Below are 23335 nucleotides of genomic sequence, written 5' to 3' on the forward strand. Positions count from 1 at the left end.
CCTTTGACGTAGCTATCGTCCCATGTTTATTCGTACCAGATTTCAGTATTCTGACAGAATGAACTGTAGATTTCAGGGTACGGCTGTCCGAGTGGGTCAGCACCCTGTGTTGCTAAACTCGAGAGGGGGAAGGTCCTGCTCTGGGGTCTGTTACTTCCACGTCTTCCAGAGGAAATCCCTCCCGGGGTCGTCTGGCGGCAGGCTAGGTTTAGACATCGGATGTTGTTTAGCTGTTGGGCCCGACGGGGCCTGTCCGGATTTTTACCGGTTTAATTCCGGTCTGCGGTGTGTCTGGCCCGGCTCCGTCTGAGCACTGCCGAGTCGCTCCGGGGGGGTCCCGTGTCGCGGCGTGCGCCGCGGTGGGGTGGCTGCCTGACCTGGAGCAGCATTAGGCCCGTTCCGGAGCAGCTGCTGGGGGGGGGGTGACAGATGGGACATGGGGGCAGACGCCAGCGCCGGCGGCCGTGTGTCATTTCTGAGAGGCCAGACCACGACGGCGGCGGCAGCTTGCACCACATCCCCCCTGCAAACAGGCACAGTCGCCCCGCACGGGTCCCAGCTTCGCTCGTACCCCTGCGGGGTCCTGTTCTTGCTGCGAGGCCCCTTTGCGGCCTGTGGGCAGCAGGTATCGGTACATGCCAGCGGCAGGTGGTGGGTGTCTCACTCGTGCAGCTGGTTTTGAGTACGCCTGCTATGGAGAGGTGGTGTTAAAAGGGCATGAAGCTCTGGCTTCGGTAGCGGAGCTCACAAACAAGGACACGCGTCCCGGTAGATGGGGAGGATGTAAAAGTGATCCTCCTGAGATGGGGAGCGCACATTAGTCCGCCTGTTGCGATAGGGGTTGCACGAAAGTTATCCCCATGAGATAAGGGGTGCATTACAAGCTCGCCTGAGGCACTCCTGCCATAGCAGGGTATAAATGTTCGAGGGGCTTCCCCAAGATAGGGGGTGGGTCAAACGTATTCCCGTGAGATAGCGAGCACATTCAAGCCGTTCCCCCGAGACTGACGGTGTGTGATAGGCAGTCCCCAGAGACGGGGCCGTGAATCCTGCTGAAATGGGGAAGGCGTGATGTGCGTTTCCCCAAGATTACACTTGCGGAAGGTAAAGGCTGTTCCCCTGAGGTTGGGGGTGCGTGTGAGGGGGGGGCTGTCCTACAGGCATTTCCCTGAGATAGGCTAGTCTGCAAGGGGACAGTCAGAGCTGTCACCGCCACTAGAGACCCCCCAAGGCCTCTGTTGTTTGACAAGAGACGCACACTTAGTGAGAGATAGATAAGACTTTATTGATCCTGAAGGGAAATTGATGATTAGATCGCTGCGGGTGATTCATTGAACGCTCTCTCACATGGTCGTTTGGCCATCTGTCCAGCTTCTAACTGCTGCATCCGATACAGGGTCGAGCAAGCGAGGGGCACACAGCGAGACACACCCTGATTGGGACACCTGGGCGTCACAGGCCACACACACACACACACAGGCATGCACTGTGAGAACTTCGGGGTCTTTGGCTATAAAGACCTGCAGGACCGTTGAAAGAAAGCCTCCTGCGCGATATAGTGTCTTCATCGGGAGTTATTCATGTGTCCACATCTGTCACACGGGCACTGAGAAAGCACCCAAGACTGGGGGCAGTAGAATCCATTCTCCTTATTCAGGGGGCATGCAATTGTACCCCCTGTGTGTGATATTTGTATTAAAGATCTTCCTGGTGTTCCACCAGGTGCCAGCACTCGCCACAGGCTTTTTGAACGAATCGGTTGCACGACACATTGCCAGAGCCACGAAGAACATCTGATGGTGTTTTAAACCCGTAGTAATCTTTTCTCGTGTGAGCTCTGGAGTCGCGAAAATCACTACTTTACCTCAGAGCAAACACACGTGCATTAGACCCAGACCATGGTTTTCCTCCAATACAGAATTTCTTCATAACATGCAGACAGTAATTTTAGGATAAAGATGTTGGTCAAGAGATGCTTGGTGCAGATGATATAGGTGTGACAAAACACAGAAGGCGTTTGCCAACGAAACAAGTTTTTTTTTTGTGTTGGTTTCACTGACACGGTTGCCTGCAAGTGTACAAAATCTCATTAAGTTTCAGACTGATGATTTTTTATTTCTGTTTTTGACTGACCTTTCTTTCGTTTCCTTGAGTACGACACCATCAGGCCCTGGGGATATATTGATCTCGAGTGCTTCTAATATCTGAAACACTTCCTCTTGTTCTACACTAATAACAATTTAATAGGCAACCTTGTCTTTCCACTGGCACGTTGTTGGCTTCTTCATTAGTGAGCACCTGAGTTAAATGCTCATTGTGTACATTAGCTATTGGTCTTGCATTGTCTCGATATTTCCAGTTATTGTCCTGTGTTATGCGAATATTTTTTAATTATTATTTCAAAGAAATTTCCCATTGGATCATATTGCATATGCAGTTCAATTAGGAGGCGACGCATTCCTGCATGTGCAATACCTGGAGAGGGAGCTGAATTCTGTTTAGAATCTCTTCATCATAGTACAATGCCTTCTACGTCAAGAATGCAGAGCAGCACTGAAATATCCTCCTGGCTGATGATGGATCCTTCTGTTTGACTAAATAATTCTATAGGCTACAGATCCTTCATGATCACATTAAGTACGAGAATTTGTACTTCTGAGTACTTGATTTCTTTTACTAAATGCAGCACAATGCATTGTGTTGTAGCTAAAGTAATCTTCTTTTCATATATCCTTTGAGTCTAAGAGTGCTCAAGTAGAGGCACCAGAATGCACTAAACACTCCTCAACACCCTGAGGACTCAGACCTTCTGTAAATCCACAAAACCCTGATTTGACGACTACAGTAGCAATGTCTGATATTTAGCTGAGATTAATACACACATAATGACACAATTTGTTAATTATTAACATAAATAATACACAGACATGATTATCTCATAGTAATAGAAGCCTGCCATATTTATAAAAGTTTTTCAAGATCCGTACACAGTGCCAGACGTTCTGCTTGGCAGAATCCTGCCCTGACTGTACAGGTAAACTGACTCTTGGAGTGTTTGACTGTTCATCTTTCTGCTGTATCATTAAAAGCTGACTCTTGTGTGGCAATATGCCATATCATATTGTCAGGGCCAGGACGCGCACAGCTCCACAACACCCTCTCAAATTGCACTTCAGCAGAAAGTGATTTAAAAACACAGCCCTTAACCACTTACTTAAGCACTTGAACTGGTATTTTCCTGAAAACAATATTAATTATCCCTGTTATCTGAGGTGTGTTCTTTTTCCCCATTGTTTGCAATTCCGAAACAGGTCGAACTTGTATTACATCACTCTCCACTCAAACAAATTTGCCACATATTAAAGCTATTGAAGTCATTATTTTGGATCTAATACAGTAATAAGAGTGCTACAGGCAATGATTTACCGTACATTTGTACTCATCTGCTTAGGCGTCTCATTTACACAGAACCATCTCTTTTCATCTTTTTTACATACTGTATCTATGCAAATATCGAAATTTTGAGAACCATCGAAGCCCTAGGTGTCTTTGAGGAAAAAAAAATAAATGTATTTTTCTTTGCCAGCACTAGGGCAGAATACATACAGAACCCTGTCATAATTGAATGTGCAGCTGGAATAGTGTTGTCTTCCCATGTTCAATACAATGCCTATTCTTGTCTGATGTTCTGTATATTGTCTAATGTTAATTATTTCTCAGTTTTCAGCATTGTCTAGTGACCATTATAGCCCAGGGTTCAATCTTGCCATGTGTCTGTTTTCAGTTGTCTAGAGCCCAGTACTTTCCAGTATCTGTAATTCCTGTTTTTAGTATTCACCCGTGTTCTTTATTAAAAATGTAATATTTACAAACCCAGTGTCCCTTAATACTCTGGGTGTGCATGTTGTTGTTCAGTGACCCTGTTGGCCCAGTGTTCATTATCGTTCACCTCCAAGTATCTGTTCCTGCCAGTTGTTCAATGCACGGGATCAGGCTCGCTGTGTTCTCCAAGTCTGTGCCTAAATGGACCCTAAATTGAACCACAGATACTGTAGATTTGGTTTTCCGTGACTGACTCTCCACCAAGAGCAGGGCTCTGTTGATGTTAAAGCCCGCAGGTCTTTTCGGCATCTGTATGCCTAGCAATGTAACCCAAGACATGTCTCAGCCCCCAGAAATTGGCATGTCAGGATAGCGCTCCTCTCCTTCCCCCCAGGGGATGCTGGGAAACGCAGTCTGGGTCTGATGTCCAGAAGCCTGGCGCAGGAATCTGCTTGGCGCTGGGCCCCTGGGCTTGCGGCAGCCGTGCCTGGTTGTCATCAGTGCCGTGGCAGCCGGAGCGAACGGTGCAGGAGTTTGTTTGTGTCGGCGTCTGTGCCCGTCTGTGCCAGGGTCTGGTTGCTGTGCCCTTTCCTGTGTTTGTGTAGGCGGGCAGATACGCTGGAGTCACTGCAGGGGGGCATGTTTTTAAATGGCACGTATGCCTTCTGACTTCCAAACTGATCCCACCATAGTTGTGTCTTGTTTATTCTTAGCAGAGCCTCCTGCCTGGTGAACTTAGCACCTGGCTGGTGTGCCATCTACATTGTGTGCAGCCCAGGGTGTAGGTCAGTGCTGTAATGGTCTGTACAGGGGTAGTGTTGCTCTACAATGCTCTTAAAAAAGAATGAATGCCACAGATATGTTTGTTTTATTTTATTGTCTGGGTAAAAGATGTACAAAATTCACATAGAAAAAAATGTCAAATAGCAAATGTACACAACTCTTTATCAGAAAACAACATTTTTCCAACCGACACTCCGTACAGTACTGTAATGCCAACCCTTCAACAGAGAATCCAGTGGTCACGGCCTGCAGCCCCGGCCCAGCTCTGACTGGGCAGCTGCAGACAGGGTGGAGGCAGATCAGCGGACTGCACTTGCAATGCTCAGCATGGGATCGGGCCACAGAATAAATTACATCAATAAATAAACCGTAAACCAAGAAACAGCGCCTGGCCAAGTGGCTCAGGTCTGCACTCCCTGTCCTCCTGTTCCCCTGTACGAGACTCCATTGACCAGAAGACCGCCGGCAGGAGGCACCTGGGAGATTTCGGATCGGGATCGAGACTGGGATTTGGGCGGAAATACCTGACTTTCTCGGACAAGGGCTGCGACCGCTTCATCGTTTCGACCTCTGCGAACGCCCTACAAAACGCTTGACCAAGAACCGGCCGCAAAGGAGGAACTAAACTTTTTCAAAGCTCTGCCGGGGGGGGGTTTGGTCCGGACAGGATCCGCAAGCCGCCCCTGTGACTCGTCCCCCGAGCCCAGCCTCTCCGCTTCCGAGAAGGCACCTCCTTCTTTTTACCGTGTCGGCGTTCCCGAAAGGGAGGCGATGTTCTCCTTTTTTCCAGTGGGCAACGCCGTGGGGGTCTGGACAAGAGTTTCAGGCTCCTGCTGTCTGACCAGGCAGCAGAAGAAAGCGTGCTGGCAGCACAGCCGGACCCTCTCCCTGGCCGGGGGGGGGGGGGGGGGGCCTGATCGACCACCGGCCCCAGCGCCCTGCTCGTCCGGCTATCCCAGGCTGCCTCCGCGCGCGCGCTCGAGAGAGCAGGAGTTTGAGGAACAATCCTCTGGAGTCCAGCCAACTCTAGGATAAGCATTTCCCACTGGTCTGGATCACCAGTTCACTGTTGGGGCACCGTTTGCAGGGCTACCGATGAACAGGAGGGCAAGGCAGAGAACTCAGGCTAACATGTTTGAACCAAAATGCTTAAAATGAACTGTATTTACATATAACAATTTCATTTTCCAGTGTCGGGTATCCACAACAGTACCGATATCTGCAGTGTATCAGCAAATATCCTCGTAGCTCATGCCGAGGGGCCCTGTGACTGGCAATCCCCTGTAGAAGAGCGATGTCTGTACTGAGTCCTAGTAGGGAGCTGCGTCAGCATGCTTGGGCTGCAATGGAACAGGTGAAGGTTAATCTCATGCTGAAAGGAAAAGAGGCACAACGTTTCAACTGTGGAGCCTCCTTCAGGTGTGGACCTGAGTCTTCCCCCGAAGAAGACGCCACAGCCGAAACGTTGTGTCTCTTTTCCTTTCAGTGCAGAACTAACCTTTACCTGCTCCTTTGATGTCTATGTTATTTCTGCTGCTTCTGCTGCTGCTTCTTCAGGGTTTTTCCAGTGTAGTTGAACTGATTGAAAAAAAAAACGTTTATCCCATTATAGGGAAACAGAGAGAATGAACCGGGATCACAAGCAAGCCTGAGGCCAGTCTGGGGAGGCCCGTCTACCCCTGACCACGCGACATCTGATTTCCACTGCCTTGCGAGTGATTTTGTTTCTGGGGTCGATCGCCTTCCTTCCAGCAGCTCTCAGGGAAACGGCACGGTGACGCGGCTCGTGCCACAACTGGTCAGAGAATGAGACAGGCTGAAGAGTCCCTCAGCCTTTCCCAGCCTTATTTCTGATGCAGAAGGTTTGGGTGCACGTGTGCCCAGGGAGATCTGCTGCATGAATGGCAGAGATGCACAGTACAGTTGTCCAGTTTTCCCACAGTGCTTCCAGCGCACCCCGTGGCGTATCAGTATTATGCTTGAGCGTATGTGTACGACCCTGCACAGCTTGTCCATTTTGTCCTTAGTGTTAGTCCCCCTGTGCTGCCTTGGTGCGGCTCGTCTTTATAGAGAAGATACCTGTGGAAGTGAAGCCGAGCGTGTCCTGACTCAGAAATGTGCCTGTCCGCTCCAGTCCAGAGTCCCGGTGAAGGGTTGGCAAGCAGGGGAGAGTGGCGTACCCCCAGGAAACACAGGAATCATCCAGCGCTTGCGTCCTGATGCTACATCTCTTCTCGGAATGTTTAAAAAAAAAAAGGGCAAAAAAACGAAAAAAGGGTATCCGATCCAGCGGACGTGACCCTCAAATATCAACTCCCATCACCCCCTCCCACGGCCTCGGGTGTCTGTGGAAGAAAGGGGGAGGCCAGCCCCCCCACCCCGGCCCTCACTTCCTTCCCCTTCTCCCCCAGTTCATCTCAGTCCCGGCAGGTAGAGTGCAGCGAGTGTGTCTGTGATGAAGTTGAACAGTTCTCTGCACAGTCCGCGCCAGTTCTGCCAGGGCTGGGCTTCGTTCTGAAAATACAGAGAGAGAGCGAGAGAGAGAGAGAGCAGGGCGGTTAGAGAGGGTGTCTCTTCCGAAGAGCTCTGTCACAGCCTCCACCTCCCCTGCCTCCCCCCATATCCCAGCATCCTGTCCTGTCTGGACACCGTTCCAGTGCAGCTCTCCTGGTCCGTAATCCCAGGGCTGGGGGGCGGGACAGGGAGGGCTGCCGCCGATGCAGTCCTTCCTCACTGCCCTGTGCCTGGGAATGACCGGTGGAAACCTCGGAGGGCAGGAGGGGCGTGGTGCTGCTGCTGTTCTATTCTCATCGAGTCTGCTTTTGAAAAATACGACATCACCCATCTGCCACTCTTGTGACACTTCGGGACAGTGCGTCCCGACCACCTGGAAAGTCCCAGGTGCGATTCCTGGTTGGGGCTTGGCAAAAGCATATTTATTGTTCTGCTTGCTTCCTGTTTGTCCACACTGTCACTGTTTATTATGAACTGTTTTGTAATGTACTGTTTAGATTGTGTGGTGTGCTGTCTGTTGCTCTGTGCATGTCCGGAGAGATCAGTGTGATTCATGTGTACATGTACGTACGGCAGATAAACCGCTGTATCTGTCTGAGTCTGTCTACTTGCAGAAGTAAAATGTCAGTGAGGCAACACCAGGCGTGAAACGGAAGGCATCTGGTTCGTCTCTTGTTTCATCGTGCAGGAATGCGACTTGGAGACCCTCACGCAGAAGGTCGGTATTCGAAGCACGTTTGTGGAAGGGTGCGGGACTGGCTGGCATGTGGACTATTTTGGAAGCTGGCGGGCAGGGGGTTTTGCTCAATCCAATGTACACCCTTCACCCAGCCTTGGTCAAGTATCGAAACTGTCGACGAGCAGGACTGATGTTATTAAACGAGAAGTGTGAGGAGAGAGAGCTGGGCGATCTGTTTGCCATCTAGGGAGTGGCATCGGGCGGAGCGGTGGCTCTGTGGCTCAGGATCTGTGCCTGTGGCTGGAAGGTTGCAGGTTCAAATCCTGCAGCCAGCAGAGGAATCCTACTCCGTTGGGCCCCTAAGCAAGGCCCTTAACCCCAGCTGCTCCAGGGGCGCCGTATAAATGGCTGACCCTGTGCTCTGACCCCCAGCTTCTCTCCCTGTCTGTGTGTCTCATGGAGAACAAGCTGGGGTCTGCGAAAAGACACATTCCTAATGCAAGAAATTGTATAGGGCCAATAAACTGGTCAATCTAAACTGCATTTAATGATGCCTAGCACAAACTTTGGAGTGTTAGACCACAAGCACTGTAGATTTACCGTTTTTTTTTACACCCATAGGTGACACCCTTTGGTTATTTAAATTGATTACCTACTGTGTGCCGCTGTTTAAACGTGACACAAGTACATCCTCTTCCCCAGGCAAAACACAAACAGAAAAAAAAACTCTCTGACTTCTGTCTTGGAAGCACCTGTCCGTTCCTTTTATTGCACATCATTGTGCATATCATCGTACTTTTCCACCGCTTCGACACTGATAACCACCAGACACTACATGGAAACTGAGAGAGCCAGACAGGCAGGTGTCTGTGTGTGTGTGTGTGTGCGCGTGCGTGCCTTAGCGCTGTGAGGAGCGATCTGTGCGCCAGGAGTCAGGAGACGCGTCGCGCCACACGACAGCAGCTGCTCTGACTCACCGGCTTAAAATAGCAGCTCGCTTTTAAACACCAGGGCAGGAGACCGAGAGCGCGGCGGACGCAGACGAGCAGCCCGACAGACACAGGGAAGAGAGAGGCGCGGGAGGGGCTGGGGGAGAGGGCGGAGGAGGTCACAGACAGACAGAGAGACAGCAGGCGGAGACAGACAAGCGATAGAGAGAGAGGGGGGGAGAATGCGATCTCGTGCCCGTCTTTCCAGTCCTGCGGGTTGGTTTCAGTTGTTGAGCTGAAGGAGGAAGTTAATCAGCCCTTTTTTTTCTCCCTTTTTGTAAATAACGCCTTACGACGTCTCTGTGCCTTCTGGCTCCTCGTCACCAGCCACACAGCTGTAGAAGCAAAGTGCTGTGCTCGTGCCAGGAAGTGCGAAGCAGCAACAACACTGTGTGTTGGTTAAACTTCTTGCCTTTAATCCACTGAGGAGCACTTGTTGAAATTTTGAAAACCCACACAGGCGAGAGCATTTACACCCCTCTTTAGAAACCCCTGTGCAGTGGTTTTTACTATTGTATGAACCTTCTAAACATTACGGTTTTGCATAAGGGCAAAACAGACAGCCCTGCCTTACTAACTTGAATTAGTTTTGACACAGGCAGGGTGGCGCAGAACACCCTGCACAAAACGGAGCACACAGAGACACCAACGACATCTGGAGTAGTTTGGCTTTGAGTAGCTTATACCTTGGACAAAGAGGGAGCAAGGGAAGTACTGCTTATTTTTTAGGATGCTCATTTTAAAATATATATATATTACTTTAAAATATATATATAAATAAATAAATACAGTGGAGTTCTCCATGGGTCTGGCCGTGTGCCATGTCGGGCTGTCTCTCTGTCTCCCTCGCCTTCAGGCTCGGCGGAAAGATAAACAGCAAATCAGTCGCTGCTGGTCGAGTGTCGCAACTGAGGCAGCGTATCCAGCCCCGCCCCGGGCGGCAGACAGGCATCGCGTGAGAAGCCCCTGTGCCAGCTGAGTGAGTAAACACTGGCTTATCCCGGCCGCCCCCCCCCAGCTCCGCGCCGGGCTGACATCACTCTCGCTCGCTCGCGTGCTGGCGCGCGGAGGCCTCCCTCCCCGAGACTCTGCCGGAGAGGCACGAGAACCCGAGCGGGGACAGCGAGAAAAGGAGAGGAGGGCGCCCGGCCCATCTCGCTCGCTTGCTTTTGCAGCAGATGACTGATCTGGGGCCCTCGGGCAGCAGCAGCCTGAAAGGGCGCGGGGTACCCGGCTCTAGGACCGCGGCTGGGGGGGAGCGAGTTCCACACCCCCACCACCCTTTGTGTACAGGAGTGCTGTAAAGCTTGCCGGGGTCTGGGCGCCGCGGCGAAGGCGGTTGCAGAAAAACCCATGGTAATGTAAGAGCAGATCTCGGGTCAGAATCCCCTCCCCCTCCTGGGCTAGCCCGGTCTGGCACCCACCCTCCTCCGCAGGTAGATGGCGTTCATTTCGTCCCCGATGATCCTCAGCTGCTCCGCCACCCTCCCCGACAGCTCGTCCTCCGATGCGCCGCGGTCCGCGGGGCCCTGGCTCCTCCCCAGCAGCAGGTCGGGCAGAGGCCTGTCCTCGCCGACCGTCTGCGGCCCCCGTGCGGCCCCCTCTTCTCCTGCAAACACACACACAGGAAGTGCAATGAGGGACAGGAGTTAGGACAGACACCGGCTTTCACCAAGCCTTCGGGCTGAAATGAGGAAAGGTCGTGTGGTGTGGATGTAACGCAGGGAGGCGCAGAGACTGCTCCTTATGCCCCAGAGACTGCTCCTTATGCCCCAGAGACTGCTCCTTATGCCCCAGGCACACTTCCTTCACTGGCTGGGCGTCAGCAGGCCTGTCTGTTTTGCTGCTGGGAAGCTCATTTAAATATGGCAGGGCCCTGCGAGTCTCAAGTGGGGCCTGAGCCCTCCCTCGTGTCATTCCTGTGGATGAACTTAAGAAGCTCTGCTCTAAGGCACAGATAGACACTCCAGCCCCCTCCCTCCCCGGATCGCCTGCTTAACTTGTGACTTCTTAAGGCTCTTAGGAGTCTAGTACTGTCTGGACTGACGGCCTCTTTCAGCACTTTGTCCTCTGGTGTTTGCGTCGCCGGCCTGTCCGTTGTCCTGTGTTCGTCCTGTTTGCGCGTTCAGAATGACCCAACCGGTCCAAGCTGTGTTTTCAATTCACCACTAGCAAGTCCAGATGTTTCCCACATCTGCCCCCCACCCTGAGGCTCCTGCAGGTGTGAGGCTGTCCAGGACAGGGAGAGGAGAACCTCCCCCCCAGCCCCCAGAAACCAACAGGAAACAGCTCTGAGTCAGGCTCAGCCCCAGCTGCTTCAACAGTCAAGTGCGAACCTGCTCCTTCTGCTCAAGGGCCGATTTCTCTGTTGCTCTGCTGTCATAATCAACCTTCTCCTTTTTTTAAAAAAAAAGTTACTTTATGTAATCTCTTAATCTGCTTAAAGAGTCTAGATCACTTCTGTTTGTGCAGGCATGCGCTGCGTGTGGGAGCAAGGCTTTATTTTCTCATTTTCAACCTTGTTGTTGCATCAGTGTTCAGAACCTCTTTGACACGGCTAATCTAGGTCACAGGTATTGCAGCACCTTGGCTGTAATAATGCAACTGAAAAAATAACCACAATTACACTTCCTTGCCATAAGGATATTTCTGAATAGCATTGACGTAGAAAAGAGAGAGGGGGAAACAAGCACACACACTGAGCATGCAGAAGTAGTCTTGTCTGGTAGTTTGGCTTTATTTTGCACGACGTAGGGCCAGAAGCAGACGCTCACGTGAAAGGCTGGCTTTAGCTTCACTGCAGGGGCACGGGAGAAACGGGATGTTTTGTTTCTCATTATGGTGTGGCATGGGCTCTGTACGTCCGCTTGCACGCTGGTGCTCAGACGGAGGAGAGCTGCCCCGAACGGGGAAGAAGCAGGAGAAGGCTGGCTTGTTGCCAGGGCAACCGCGGCCCAGAGCCTATAGAAATGGGCTTCGTTCATTGGCCGGCAGCCCCGCCGAGCAGGCTGGGATAGGTCGGGCTGCGAGGTGAGCAAGGCGGGCCTTGTCGGTAGGAAGGGAGAAGCAGCATCACAGAGAGAGAGGGAGGAAAAACAGGAGAAGGCGAGTGAGAGGGGAAAAAAAATGGAGAGAGAGGTGAAGACTTTAGGAAAGAGAGAGGAGTCCTGGGCAGAAAAAGGCTTGCAGACAGAGGCAGTAATATGGAGAAAATAAAGAATGAAGGGAGGAGAGGAGAGCGCGCTCCTGGCTCTGTTGACCCTCGCTGTGGTGCCTTCTGCGCGGCTCCCTGCGCCAGCCTTCGCCAGTTTGTGTTGGCACACTTGACCCCGTGCAGGTGAAATCACATGGGCCCGCGCGCCTCGGCGTTAACGCCATTGTTTAGAGGTTTTGCCAAGCGACTCCCTGCTGGGGCGGAGCGGTGGCTCTGTGGCTCAGGATCTGCGCCTGTGACTGGAAGGTTGCCGGTTCAAATCCTGCAGGCAGCAGAGGAATCCTACTCCGTTGGGCCCCTGAGCAAGGCCCTTAACCCTAACTGCTCCAGGGGCGCCGTACAATGGCAGACCCTGCGCTCTGACCCCAAGCTTCTCTCCCTGTCTGTGTGTCTGTGTCTCATGGAGAGCAAGCTGGGGTCTGTGAAAAGATAATTCCTAATGCAAGAAATTGTATAGGGCTAATAAAGAAACATTAACATTATTGTGTGCTAGCCCACCCCCCCCCGGCCTGCGGGGGGCGCCACGAGACGGGTATCACACACCCCGCCGGCAGGCCCGAGCCCCAGATCCGTGCCTCTGTTGCTTCGCGGGGAGCTCTCAGTCTTACTTCCAGTTTTTCTCTCTCGCTGTGTAACAACGGGCCCAGGTTTCGGTTTCGGGGCTCTTCTTGTGCGACAGCGCAGACGTGTCGGGCCCGGGCTGGCCCGTACGCTACCGAGGGGGACAGCGCTCCCCCGCTCGGCGGCGCGGCCCTAGGGGCAGCTCAGCCTAAGTGCGCTCGCTGAATTTCGACATCATCGGGACGACGGGATCTTGCGCCCACTGGGGAGACATTACCCCTGCTTCTTCGTGCTCGAAAAGGACGGGGGAAATCTCTACCCCCCACTTAAATGAGCGAAAGAGCCGGCGGCCCATCATCAGCACGGCTTCACAGCTACACCTCCAGTCCTTCCGAAGACGAATTCAAGGCCAATGCAAACCAGCCATCGGAATCAAGCAGTGGAGGAAACTGCATCATCCCTTCAATATTTTGTGTACTTGTACCTCAGTGCGTCTGAGTTTCTTTAAAAGCTTCCAGAAGTCATTTCGGGAGCGTAAAACGAATCGCCGAAATACACAATACGACGCACAGTGACGTGGAAAAAAACCCAAGCGTTTTTGAGCGAGGGTCGCGCCCTCTTGTCAAGAGGGGTCGGACGACCTCCCCGCGACCTCTCGCGCGCCGCTGGGACTGCCCCCGGCCCGTCTGAGCTGCGACGCCCACCTGGGCTCCCTCTGTATGGACGTGAGCGCCCCCTGGCGTCAGCAGAGCGAGTCTGTGCCGAAGGACACTGGCCAGGGAGAGGCCATCAGACTCCCAGGGCACTGCAGGCCGACTGGCTTCTGGTTCTGCCCACCACTGGTGCCCGGTGTCGGGGGCCCATCGTGCTGTTTTAGGCAGCTTCCCTTTCAGGCCATAAAGGCCCTTGGGGGAATGGGGGGCAAGGGCCACCATGTCCTCAACCATCCAACACTGGAGGTGGAGGAGATGTGGTCAGCATCACACTCCAGCTGGCCTATCACCCCCGGTACTCCCCTGGAAAGCAAGCCGAGTGGACCTGGGAGCCGTCTGGAAGCAATGTGCTGTTTTAGGGTGATATGACTTCCTTACACTTATCAACGCTCTTCCGGACACTCCACTCAAAGCGCTTTACTGGTAATGGTGAATCCCACTATCACCACCAATGTGCAGCACCACACGGCAGCCTTAGTGCACCAGTACTCTCCCCACACACCAGCTCTCAGTGGGAGGAGAGCAGAGTGATGAAGCCAGTTCAGAGAGGGGGATTATTAGGAGGCCATGATGGGTAAAGTCCAGGGGGAAATTTGGCCAGGACACCGGGGTAAACCTGATGTTAGTCAACATACAAGGCAGATGTGTCTGCAGATGCGTCTGCTTCTCCAGCGCGTTTCTCAGCTCTGCTTTCCCCCGAACTGCCCCCCACCTCCCCGCTGTCCTCCCGCACCCCGGCTCGCTTACCTGTGCTGGCTCTGCTGGTGCCCCCAGGGGCTCCCCCTGGCCGGGCGGGGGGCGCGGCGCAGGTGGGCACGCCGCCCAGGGTGCCCGGGGCCTGAGTCTGGGTGGCGACGTCCCGCAGGGGCCCCACGAACGGGCGGGGGGGGAGTTGCGAGATGCGGGGGTAGTAGGAGCCCCGGCGCCAGGAGTCCCCACGGATGGCCTCGAACCTGCAGCTGTGCCGCCCGCTGTGCCCCCGGCTGCCCTCGATGCCGTCGTTCTGTGCGCGGGCCATGACGGGGCTCGTCTGCGGCGGCCCGGGAAAAGACAACACAGGAGACAGATCCGTCACTCCACGCGGAGCAGGGCAGCCGATCCCGGACCGCAGGGCAGCCGATCGCCCGGCGGCCTCAGTCAAGCAGAGCCGGGTGGTAATAAGGCTCCCGATCCAAGGCATTTTGACCCATTCCGGGTTTTACCAGCAGCAATTAGCTACGCCTGCTTTATAATAATAATAATAATAATGTTTCTTTATTAGCCCTATACAATTTCTTGCATTAGGAATGCGTCTTTTCGCCTACCCCAGCTTTTCTCCAGGGAGACACAGACACACAGACAGGGAGAGAAGCTTGGGGTCAGAACACAGGGTCAGCCATTGTACAGCGCCCCTGGAGCAGTTGGGGTTAAGGGCCTTGCTCAGGGGCCCAACGGAGTAGGATTCCTCTGCCGGCCGCGGGATTTGAACCGGCAACCTTCCGGTCAGAGGTGCAGATCCTCAGCCACAGATCCACCGCTCCGCCCCAAGAGGTCGGTCTAACACGTCTGCCCACTCAAATGTAAATACAGTTGCCGAGCATATGGAGAACCTGGTGTCCTTAAAACTCCGGCAGCAGCTAGCAGCGTGCCTGTGCCCGGCTACCACGCAGGGGGAGACTCGGTTCTGTTCCTGCACAGCTGGGCTCGCCGGCGGGCCGAGTGCTGGTCCGCTAGGACATGTCCCCCGATGAGGTTCTGGGATCAGCCTGTGGCTCCCAAATAACTTGCATGCAAGGGAGAGGCAAGTCCACCCACACACCCGTGAGAAACATCTCCTCTTTTATGAGCCCACCCAAAAAATGACAGATCAAGTCTGAGTGTGTTCTTTTTCGTTTACGTCTTTTTGTTTTTGGTTGACTGATTTCCGAGCGATTCCATCCTTTTCCGATTTCCTTCTTAACAGATGCGTGTTGCCCCCACAACCCCCCTCCCCCCTCCCCAGCCTACTCCTGCACGTTACTGGAACGAAACAAAACGTGGGTGTCGCCCCCCGGTGGAGGCCGAGTGAACTGCAGCGCTCGCAGGGAGAAACAGCTCCGTGAACATGTCTGATCCAAACCGTACCAGGGTCTAGAAATCTGCCTTTCATGTTCGCTTCCCCTCGATACAAAACACGCGGAGCCGAGTTCTGTAACCAGACAGGAAACTGTGCTGATCTAATTTTGGTTGGAGAAACCAACAGATTTTCCGTTAGTGCCCTTTTTTTTTTTTGCATTCAATGAACAACTGCGCTTTCAGTTTGTCGCCTTTGTCACTGAAACTTGGTCATGTTTATGTGTATTAAAATTGGAACTGAAACTTCCCCTGTAAAAATCCACAGTAAGGTGCCATTCAGCAACCACCACAGCAAAACACATGTAATGTCCTGCACGGTTGGTTTATCGCTATTCGTTTGCCTAGAAGCAATTTATAAAGTAAAACATGTAACTATCCCAATTGTTTTTTACATTGCTTTTCTCTCACAAATCTGAAGTTTATATTGCTCGACTTGCAATCATCTCTTCGGGTTCTTAATATTTACAAGGGGGGTTGTGTTTAGGAACACGCGCCCATCTCGTACGTCTCTGGTGTATGTATACAACTCTTTTATTTGCTTGGCCATCCTGATACATTCGCAGAAATCCGTAAACACTCGCGGGCACGGGCAGTCCGCCAAACGCCGTGTGTTTTTCCCGAGCCGGGAGCCTGTGTCACACGTAGCCGCCAGAGGGCAGTGCAGAGCGCCCTCGTGTGCGTGTGCTTGTTTGTAAACAAATCCGGGCTGCGGCGCGCGCTCAAACACACGGCCACCAAAATACACACACACACACACATGCAAGACCGCGCAACACGCGACGACACGCCTCGAGAGAAGCGTGCCCCTCTTTCACAATTCCTCCACGATAAAAACAGACGCGCTCCAGCGAGATCTTTTGCCTTTTTTTTTAATACGAAAGCAAGAACGCTCAAATTTCCGTTTTGCAACACCGAAAACATTATCGGTCGCTGCATCGAGTGGAAAAAGTGTTTACGTGGGAGAAACGCTCCATTAAAAAAATAAAATGGAAATACTGAAGCAAGACGTGTAAATATACTATATGTGCATGTATCTGAAGTTACATCAGCCGTCTGCGACGTGTGCTACATGAAAGCCAAAGACCAAGAAACGCCAATTTGCCCAACGTTTTCAGTGCGTTTACACGCGAGTTTTTCTACACGGGATTTAGGTGCTCCGAGGCATACGAGTCCCGCTGGGGTGTGCAGACGATGAGCAGAACGACAGAGGAGCAGTCTTTGATCTCTGACCCACTTACTGGTCTATATCGTCCACGCATTTCCAAAGCTCCGATCAATAACACGACCGATCGAGCGCCGGTCAGGCGCGCAAATAAAAACCTGATTTCAACGCCTCGTAGGGGTGACTTGCAGCGTGCAGAGCCGGCGACAGTGCAAGAGCCTTTAACAGACAGTAACGTGCTTTTCTGCACCGCCAGTTCACACGCGATTCAGAATCTCCCCGATTCCCTTCTGTGTCACAGCGTCTCTCACACGACTGCGATCTCGCTTCTCAAAAAGCAGTGAAACAGACGCGAAAGCCACCCCACGTCCGGTCTTCCGCATCACCGTGTGCCGAGTGGGGACCCCGCGGGACAGCTGAGTCTCCCTGCAGCCCGCGAGCGGAGCAGGGCAGAGCCGCGACACGCCTGTCACTGAAAACACGCGAACGCAGAGATAGATCGCGTCGCGGACAGTGTAGCTTTCTGAACCACAGCACAGCGTCCCCGAAGTGTAGACGCTGGACCTGGCGCGTCCCTGTCGGACATGCGGGCAGAGTCCTCGGTTGCCCTCGAACATCCACCCGGGTACTGACACTGCAGTAGTGCCCTCGCTGCCTTTTCGAGACAAGCCGTGCGCGGGGGCACACGTTTGCGGGACCAACGCGATTAAACAACAGCACCGCACTCAGCCACCAACATCAAACCGCATCCCGGGCAGCTTTCTGACTCCCCGATTCCACCTTAAAACCGCGCGACTGCAGGGGTCGCAGGTCGAGAATTACAACACACTGAGTGTCAGAATTTCTGAGGGCTGCTACGCTCGGAGTTCAAAGTATTACATGTCACCCCTTCACGACCCACCCACCTCCCCAGAAAAACTCACATCAGAGTGCCCTGGGCTGTCCGCGACCACAACAGTGCCGGACACGAACCCGCCGCACAGTCCCGCAATGCACATAAGGAGGTCACCCTTTACTCTGCAGCGAAGCAAAACAAAACCCCAGCCCAACTTCTGGCTAGCGGTCAGGCGCCTGGCATAAGCAGAAACCGAGAAGAACTCTCACTCACCGAAACGTTACATGAAACGGTGACCGAAACAAATCCTTGTGCTCGCAAAGCAGAAGCCGACGGGTCGGAGACCGTGAGCCGCTCGCCCGCTCGCCCGCTGTCCTGTCCGGTCCGGTCCGCTGCTGTCCTGTCCTGCCCTGTCTCCCTGTTTGGCTGCGCCGTGCCTCTGCGTGCAGCGCGCGCCCCGCTCTGCTTTCACTGGCGGCCGGCGCTCGCGGACGCCCCGCCCCCCGCGCGAGTCATGCCCTGACATGTACGCGGCGCGAGCGCGGCGCTGGCGCTGGAGCCGGAGCGCCGCGGGTCCGGCCGGCCGGCGGTGCGGGCAGGGCAAGTCACGGTGTCTTGTGTCTGACTGCTCCTTTTTTTATGTCTTCTGTGCACAACGGAACAACAAAAAGGACGCACCAGGCGCACCTTTTCTTTTTCTTTCTTTCTTTCCCGTTTCAGTCCCCATTAAAAGATACATGCACCGCTACGTAAAAAGCAGCTGGCGTTCAAATCGTGCGCGCAGGAACTTTTCTAAGGCTCACGACTTGTTTTGCTTTACAAATCCACACACCTAGCCGCTTATCTCCAAACAGCAGCGCGCTCTGTCGTTTTGCTTTGCATTTAAGTCCCCGGGATGTCCCGCTATCCGCCCAGGCAGTAAAAAGAAATCATGCCAGACGCGAGAGATGTTTATCAATCTGTGATCGGATGTGGCGTCATTGAGTTGTCCCACTTTGTCGTGGACCTTTCCCTTTCCAGAGACCTCTGCAGTGCTGGATCGGAGTGGGAACGTGTGACAGTGCTTAGTGTCTGGGATGCGAGGCTGTGGATCCTGTGGGCTGCAGGGCGATGCTGGGCTCCAGCTGGTTTAGCAGGTGGCAGGTGTGGGCTTTCACACCAGCTCTGCACTGTGGGGGGGGGTTGTCACACGAGTCCGAACCCGTCGAAGTCTTGTAGAGTGCTCGAACCCTAGGCCTCGAACCGCGTTCCCCCGGTCCGCTCACGCCGGCTGAGTTGCACCGAGCCCTCTGCGGGCTCCCCCACCCCCAGGCCTGGTACCTCGCCTTCGGCCCAGTTCCAGAAAAGCCTTTCCCTCTCTTGAAAGTGTTTCCCTCCTGTTTCACGACCAAAACGGCACTGGCATCGCCGGAAGGGGCTGTGAAACTATTTCCCCGAGAGATGGAGGTGCCGGGCCGGCCCCGGTGTCAGCGGGGGCAGAGGGCGGTCAGGACCTGCGCTGGGCGCGGCGCCCCGTGTCCGGCCAGGACAGCGCGGAGGGCCGGGCGGGGTCCGGGGTGCTCACGTCGGCCGAGTTGCACCGAGCCCCCCGCGGGGCCGTCCACGTCAGGCCCTGCACGCCGCACACCTCGAACTGATCCCAGGTGCCCGAGGGGCCGATCGGCCGCTCAGCTGCGAGGAACTCATCGATCCCAGGATCTCCTCCAGCCTTCGCCTGACAGGAGCCAGGTCCTGGTCCTGAAACCTCATCAGTGCTCTTCCCTGCGGTGTCCGCTTTGACAGCAGCTCCGTCACCCTGCAGCTCACTGCTGGAGCCCACTGGAGCTCCGCAGGTGTGAGCCTGGTCAGTACCTGCAGGGGAGACTCCTGGGAAAGTGAGGTTGCTGCTGGAAGAGGTGTTAGTGGGGCCAGCAGGGGGCGCTCACCCTGGGGTCAGTGTGGGTCCTAATGCCCCAGTATAGTGACGGGGACACTATACTGTGAACATGCGCCGTCCTTTGGATGAGACGCTAAAACCGAGTTCCTGACTCTCTGTGGTTATTAAAAATCCCAGGGTGTTTCTCCAAAAAAAGTAGAGGTGTCCTGGCCAAATTTCCCCCTGGCCTTTACCAATCATGGCCTCCTAATAATCCCCATCCCTGAACTGGCTCCATCACTCTGCTCTCCTCCCACTGAGAGCTGGTGTGTGGGGAGAGTACTGGGGCACTATGGCTGCTGTCTCATCATCCAGGTGGGGGTACACACTGGTGGTGGTGGAGGGGATCCCCATTACCTGTAAAGCATTTTGAGTGGCATGTCCAGAAAAGTGCTATAGAAGTGTAAGGAATCATGAATTGTGACCTCTGGTGTGTGTTTCTCTGTTGGCCTTGCGGGTCTCTTCTCGAATCGAGGGCAGAGGAGGTCATTCCTGTAAGCCTGGCAGCGCGCCAGAGTCGCACCACAGATGCCCGGTCATCTGTCTGCACTGCCCCTGCCTGGGGCGTCTGTGTGAACCCCCAGCAGTCTCTGAGCTCACCAGCAAGCTCAGCGCGTTTCTTTATCCAGGCCCGGACTGGGGACGCCCCTCATCTGGGGCCGTTGTTAATGTGCACCCCTGAATGAGAGCCCTGGGCCTGCTTTTGTTACAGCTGTGCAGAAAACACAGCATCCCAGCAATGGCAGAAACAGCCCCTGGAATTACTGGGAGGTCAGCTGAGTTTTTCTGATTTTTTTTTTAAAACAAACAACTGCTTATCTTGATAAAGGGGTTTGATCCAGACTTCTATTCACAAACAGGCAGCAGAGGTAACACCCCCAGGCCTGGTACCTCGCCTTCGGCCCAGTTCCAGAAAAGCCTTCCCCTCTCTTGAAAGAGGGAAAGTGTTTCCCTCCTGTTTCACGACCAAAACGGCACTGGCATCGCCGGAAGGGGCTGTGAAACTATTTCCCCGAGAGATGGAGGTGCCGGGCCGGCCCCGGTGTCAGCGGGGGCAGAGGGCGGTCAGGACCTGCACTGTGCGCGGCGCCCCGTGTCCGGCCAGGACAGCGCGGAGGGGCGGGCGGGGTCCGGGGCCGGCAGCTGCGCCAGGGGCGGTTTCCCGGGAGACGGAGGCCGGAGCTCGGGACAGGCGCGTGGAAAGTGTTCGCGCAGCTGCAGCGCGTGATTGAGCGGCTCCTGGTTTTTGTGAATGACTCCGCATCGGCTTGAACTGTCTCCCCCAGAACTGCCGGTACTGCGCGCGGTTGTTTTTATTCAGAACACAAAATGCAATTTATGGTCACCAGGATTAGAGCAGTTTAGTGAACAGTATATCCCTGATATTTCATAGCATTACGTAATCCCGTATGTTATAAATACCGAGAAGGGAGAGTAGGATTGGATAATATTGTAGTTTATAATGCACTGTATAAATAATAACCATTAATTATGTTAATTATCATAATTAAGAATAACCATCATCATTATCGTCACCGAACATGAACTGCATGCATCAGCGTTCAAATCCAGCACTATTATTGAGGGATCTACTAACAAGGATAGATATCGTATACGTTTTAAAAAGCACGTGTGTTATACACAAGCGAGCACAAAGTGATGGTAGTTTTTCCTATTAACCCTGTAGCTTTACGGACGTCAGCAAGGCTCTAAAATGAAGGGGGCAGGCCGAGTTGATAGCGGTCGTTGTAGCCGTGCAGCAGAAGCATCACCGAGGCCTGTTTGTTGTGTAAAGGATCTCAGACAATGGGTTTTTTCTTGGGAATCCCCGAATCCTCTCCCCAGGGCCGATCGCCATATGAGAGACGGGCTAATCGCCCTTGTCCTGCCCCGCACCTGCGGGGCCCCCGCGCCTCGCGGATTGTTCAGTCACCCGGAAGTGACAGCTTGTCTCGAGACCCCTGCCTGCGGGGGACGGGGGAAGGGGGACGGGGGACCCAACCCCCCCAAAGTGGGAAATCCCCGAGCAGGTACATGTCCGGACCAACTCCGCCAGCACCCTCTAACCAGCGTGCACAGCGCGCGTTAAACTGTATCACACTTTACCGAGCTCTCCGACCCAACACTGATACTCACTCTGTGTGTGTGCGTGCACGCTGTGTATATTATTGTTTTCGCTCATCGCAGCAGGCGTCCAATGACAGACCGACATGCAATTCTGAAACTGCAGGCATCAGCAAGGAGCCAAGGTTTGGAGGTCTTTTATGTGATGTTAATGCATGTGCACTTGGCAAATAATAAGTGGTCTACATAACAGGAAAAAGCTGAAAATAAGCTAGAACTTGAGAGCTCGTGGTAAGCCTCTATAGGACAACTGAGAGGAATGTACACAGGTGGATGGGAACATGCCCAGCTGGTAGGAGATGAGTCTGCTGTACAACGAGCATGTGTCACAAGTGCTGTTACATTCGTTGCTCTATGTAGATACAGTCAGTCAATCAATCAAAGTTTATTTATCAAATGCAGAACAATACACCGTGCAGCAGCAGTAGTTGCTGGCAATGAAATGTCTTTTCTACGAGTTCACGGGGGGGTGGGGGTTAAAAATCACAAAACTAAGGTTGCATAATAATAGATAATAATGCAATAGAAACTGAATAAAATTAACTCAGACAAAACTCAATATAAATAGAGCTGCTACAGTATGTGTCCAGGGTGTATGTAATATATTGTAACGCAACAGAGGCTCAGGCGGGCACCCTTGCCGCATTAGGTCGGCCCCCCACCGTCGGGGGCTCAAACCCGGGACTCCCGCGTCACTCAGCAGGGACCCAGCCCGGTGAGCCAAAGAGAGATCTCTCCACAGCCCAGTAGCTGTAGTCCTGCTATCACAGGGAAGGGCGGCGACGTCACCTGCTCTGGTAAGCCGGCTCTTACACAGTGCCTGTGGGCCATCAGCGTTACAATATTATGTCCAAGTAGTGCAGTGTGCAGAATACAGTGAAAACTGTGTGTCCATGTAGCCATTACAGGTGATCTGCTGAAGGAGCTGCAGGTTGGCTATTTAGCAGTCTTATTGCCTGGAGGTAGAAGCTGTTCCGTAATCTGTTGGTCTTTGACCGAATGCTTCGGTACCGTTTACCGGGTGGTAGGAAGGAAACCAGTTTGTGACTGGGATGACTGGGGTCCTTGAGAATGGACCTGGCCTTCTTAAGACATCTAGCGGAGTAGATCTCCTGGATGCTTGGTAGCTCACAGCCAGTAATGAGCTGCGCTGACCTTACCACCCTCTGCAGTACTTTGCGATCCCGAGCGGAGCAGCTCCTACACCAGGCAGCGATGCAACCAGTCAAGACAGTACTACACATGACAATATAGAGCCCTGCCTGGCCACCAGGTACAGAGCCCATAGCTTCTTGCTCTGTCATTGCCGAGAGCTGTGGTCAGGAACAGCTGCCATTATGCTGGAAGGTTTCTTAGACAGTAACTTTAAAAACTTCAATTACTGGGAAGAACAGAACTCGGCATCCTGAATTAGACCTCAGTCACTGCTGTATCAAGGCAATAGACTTTCTCTTACACCAGGATAGGACTTTGCAAAGAGTGTTTGCTGTATGAAAAAGGCCTAGAAAAAAAGGCAAAAGTGCTGTGCTCTATATACCGGAGCTCATAACGGTTTTCCCAGATTGAACTCCGGTGACTCTCTAGTTTGTGTTCTTGTCCGAAAATACAGTAACATCATTGGCTTTCCAGTTTTCATGACTGCCTCCTTAAATACAGACTGCATCCCAACAAGGTGAGATAAGCAACCCTCCCACAATGGCAGAATTGTCCATCTTCCCCCCTGTACCTACATGTCTGAGGTGTGAACAGCACCTTCGGTTACCAGCTAGGTCTGCCCCTGGTCTGTCTTGCGCTTGGTTGTGTGTCAGAGTCCCGTTTTAACCCCAAGCTGATTTTGATAGGCTTGCTCTCCCCGTCCTGGCTCTGAAGAGACACTTGTAGAGTTGGAGCCTTGTGTCTGGCTGACCAGGGAAGGGGCTGCTGGTTTTCT

General features: G+C 53.3%; 1 protein-coding gene across 1 annotated transcript; it reads right to left on the reverse strand.

Annotated features, from left to right (window-relative positions):
* Positions 1-4680: 4680 nt before the first annotated feature.
* On the reverse strand, positions 4681-17850 carry bbc3 (BCL2 binding component 3). Its single transcript, XM_088627721.1, has 4 exons — positions 17640-17850; positions 14023-14305; positions 10212-10396; positions 4681-7119 (listed from the first exon to the last, which is right to left on the reverse strand). The coding sequence occupies exons 2-4, from the start codon at positions 14291-14293 to the stop codon at positions 7018-7020; spliced, it is 558 nt and encodes a 185-aa protein (XP_088483847.1). The 5' UTR covers positions 14294-14305; positions 17640-17850; the 3' UTR covers positions 4681-7017.
* Positions 17851-23335: the final 5485 nt, after the last annotated feature.

This window comes from Lepisosteus platostomus, chromosome 4 (genome assembly GCF_059453375.1).
Source record: "Lepisosteus platostomus isolate fLepPlt1 chromosome 4, fLepPlt1.hap1, whole genome shotgun sequence".
Classification (NCBI taxonomy): domain Eukaryota; kingdom Metazoa; phylum Chordata; class Actinopteri; order Semionotiformes; family Lepisosteidae; genus Lepisosteus; species Lepisosteus platostomus.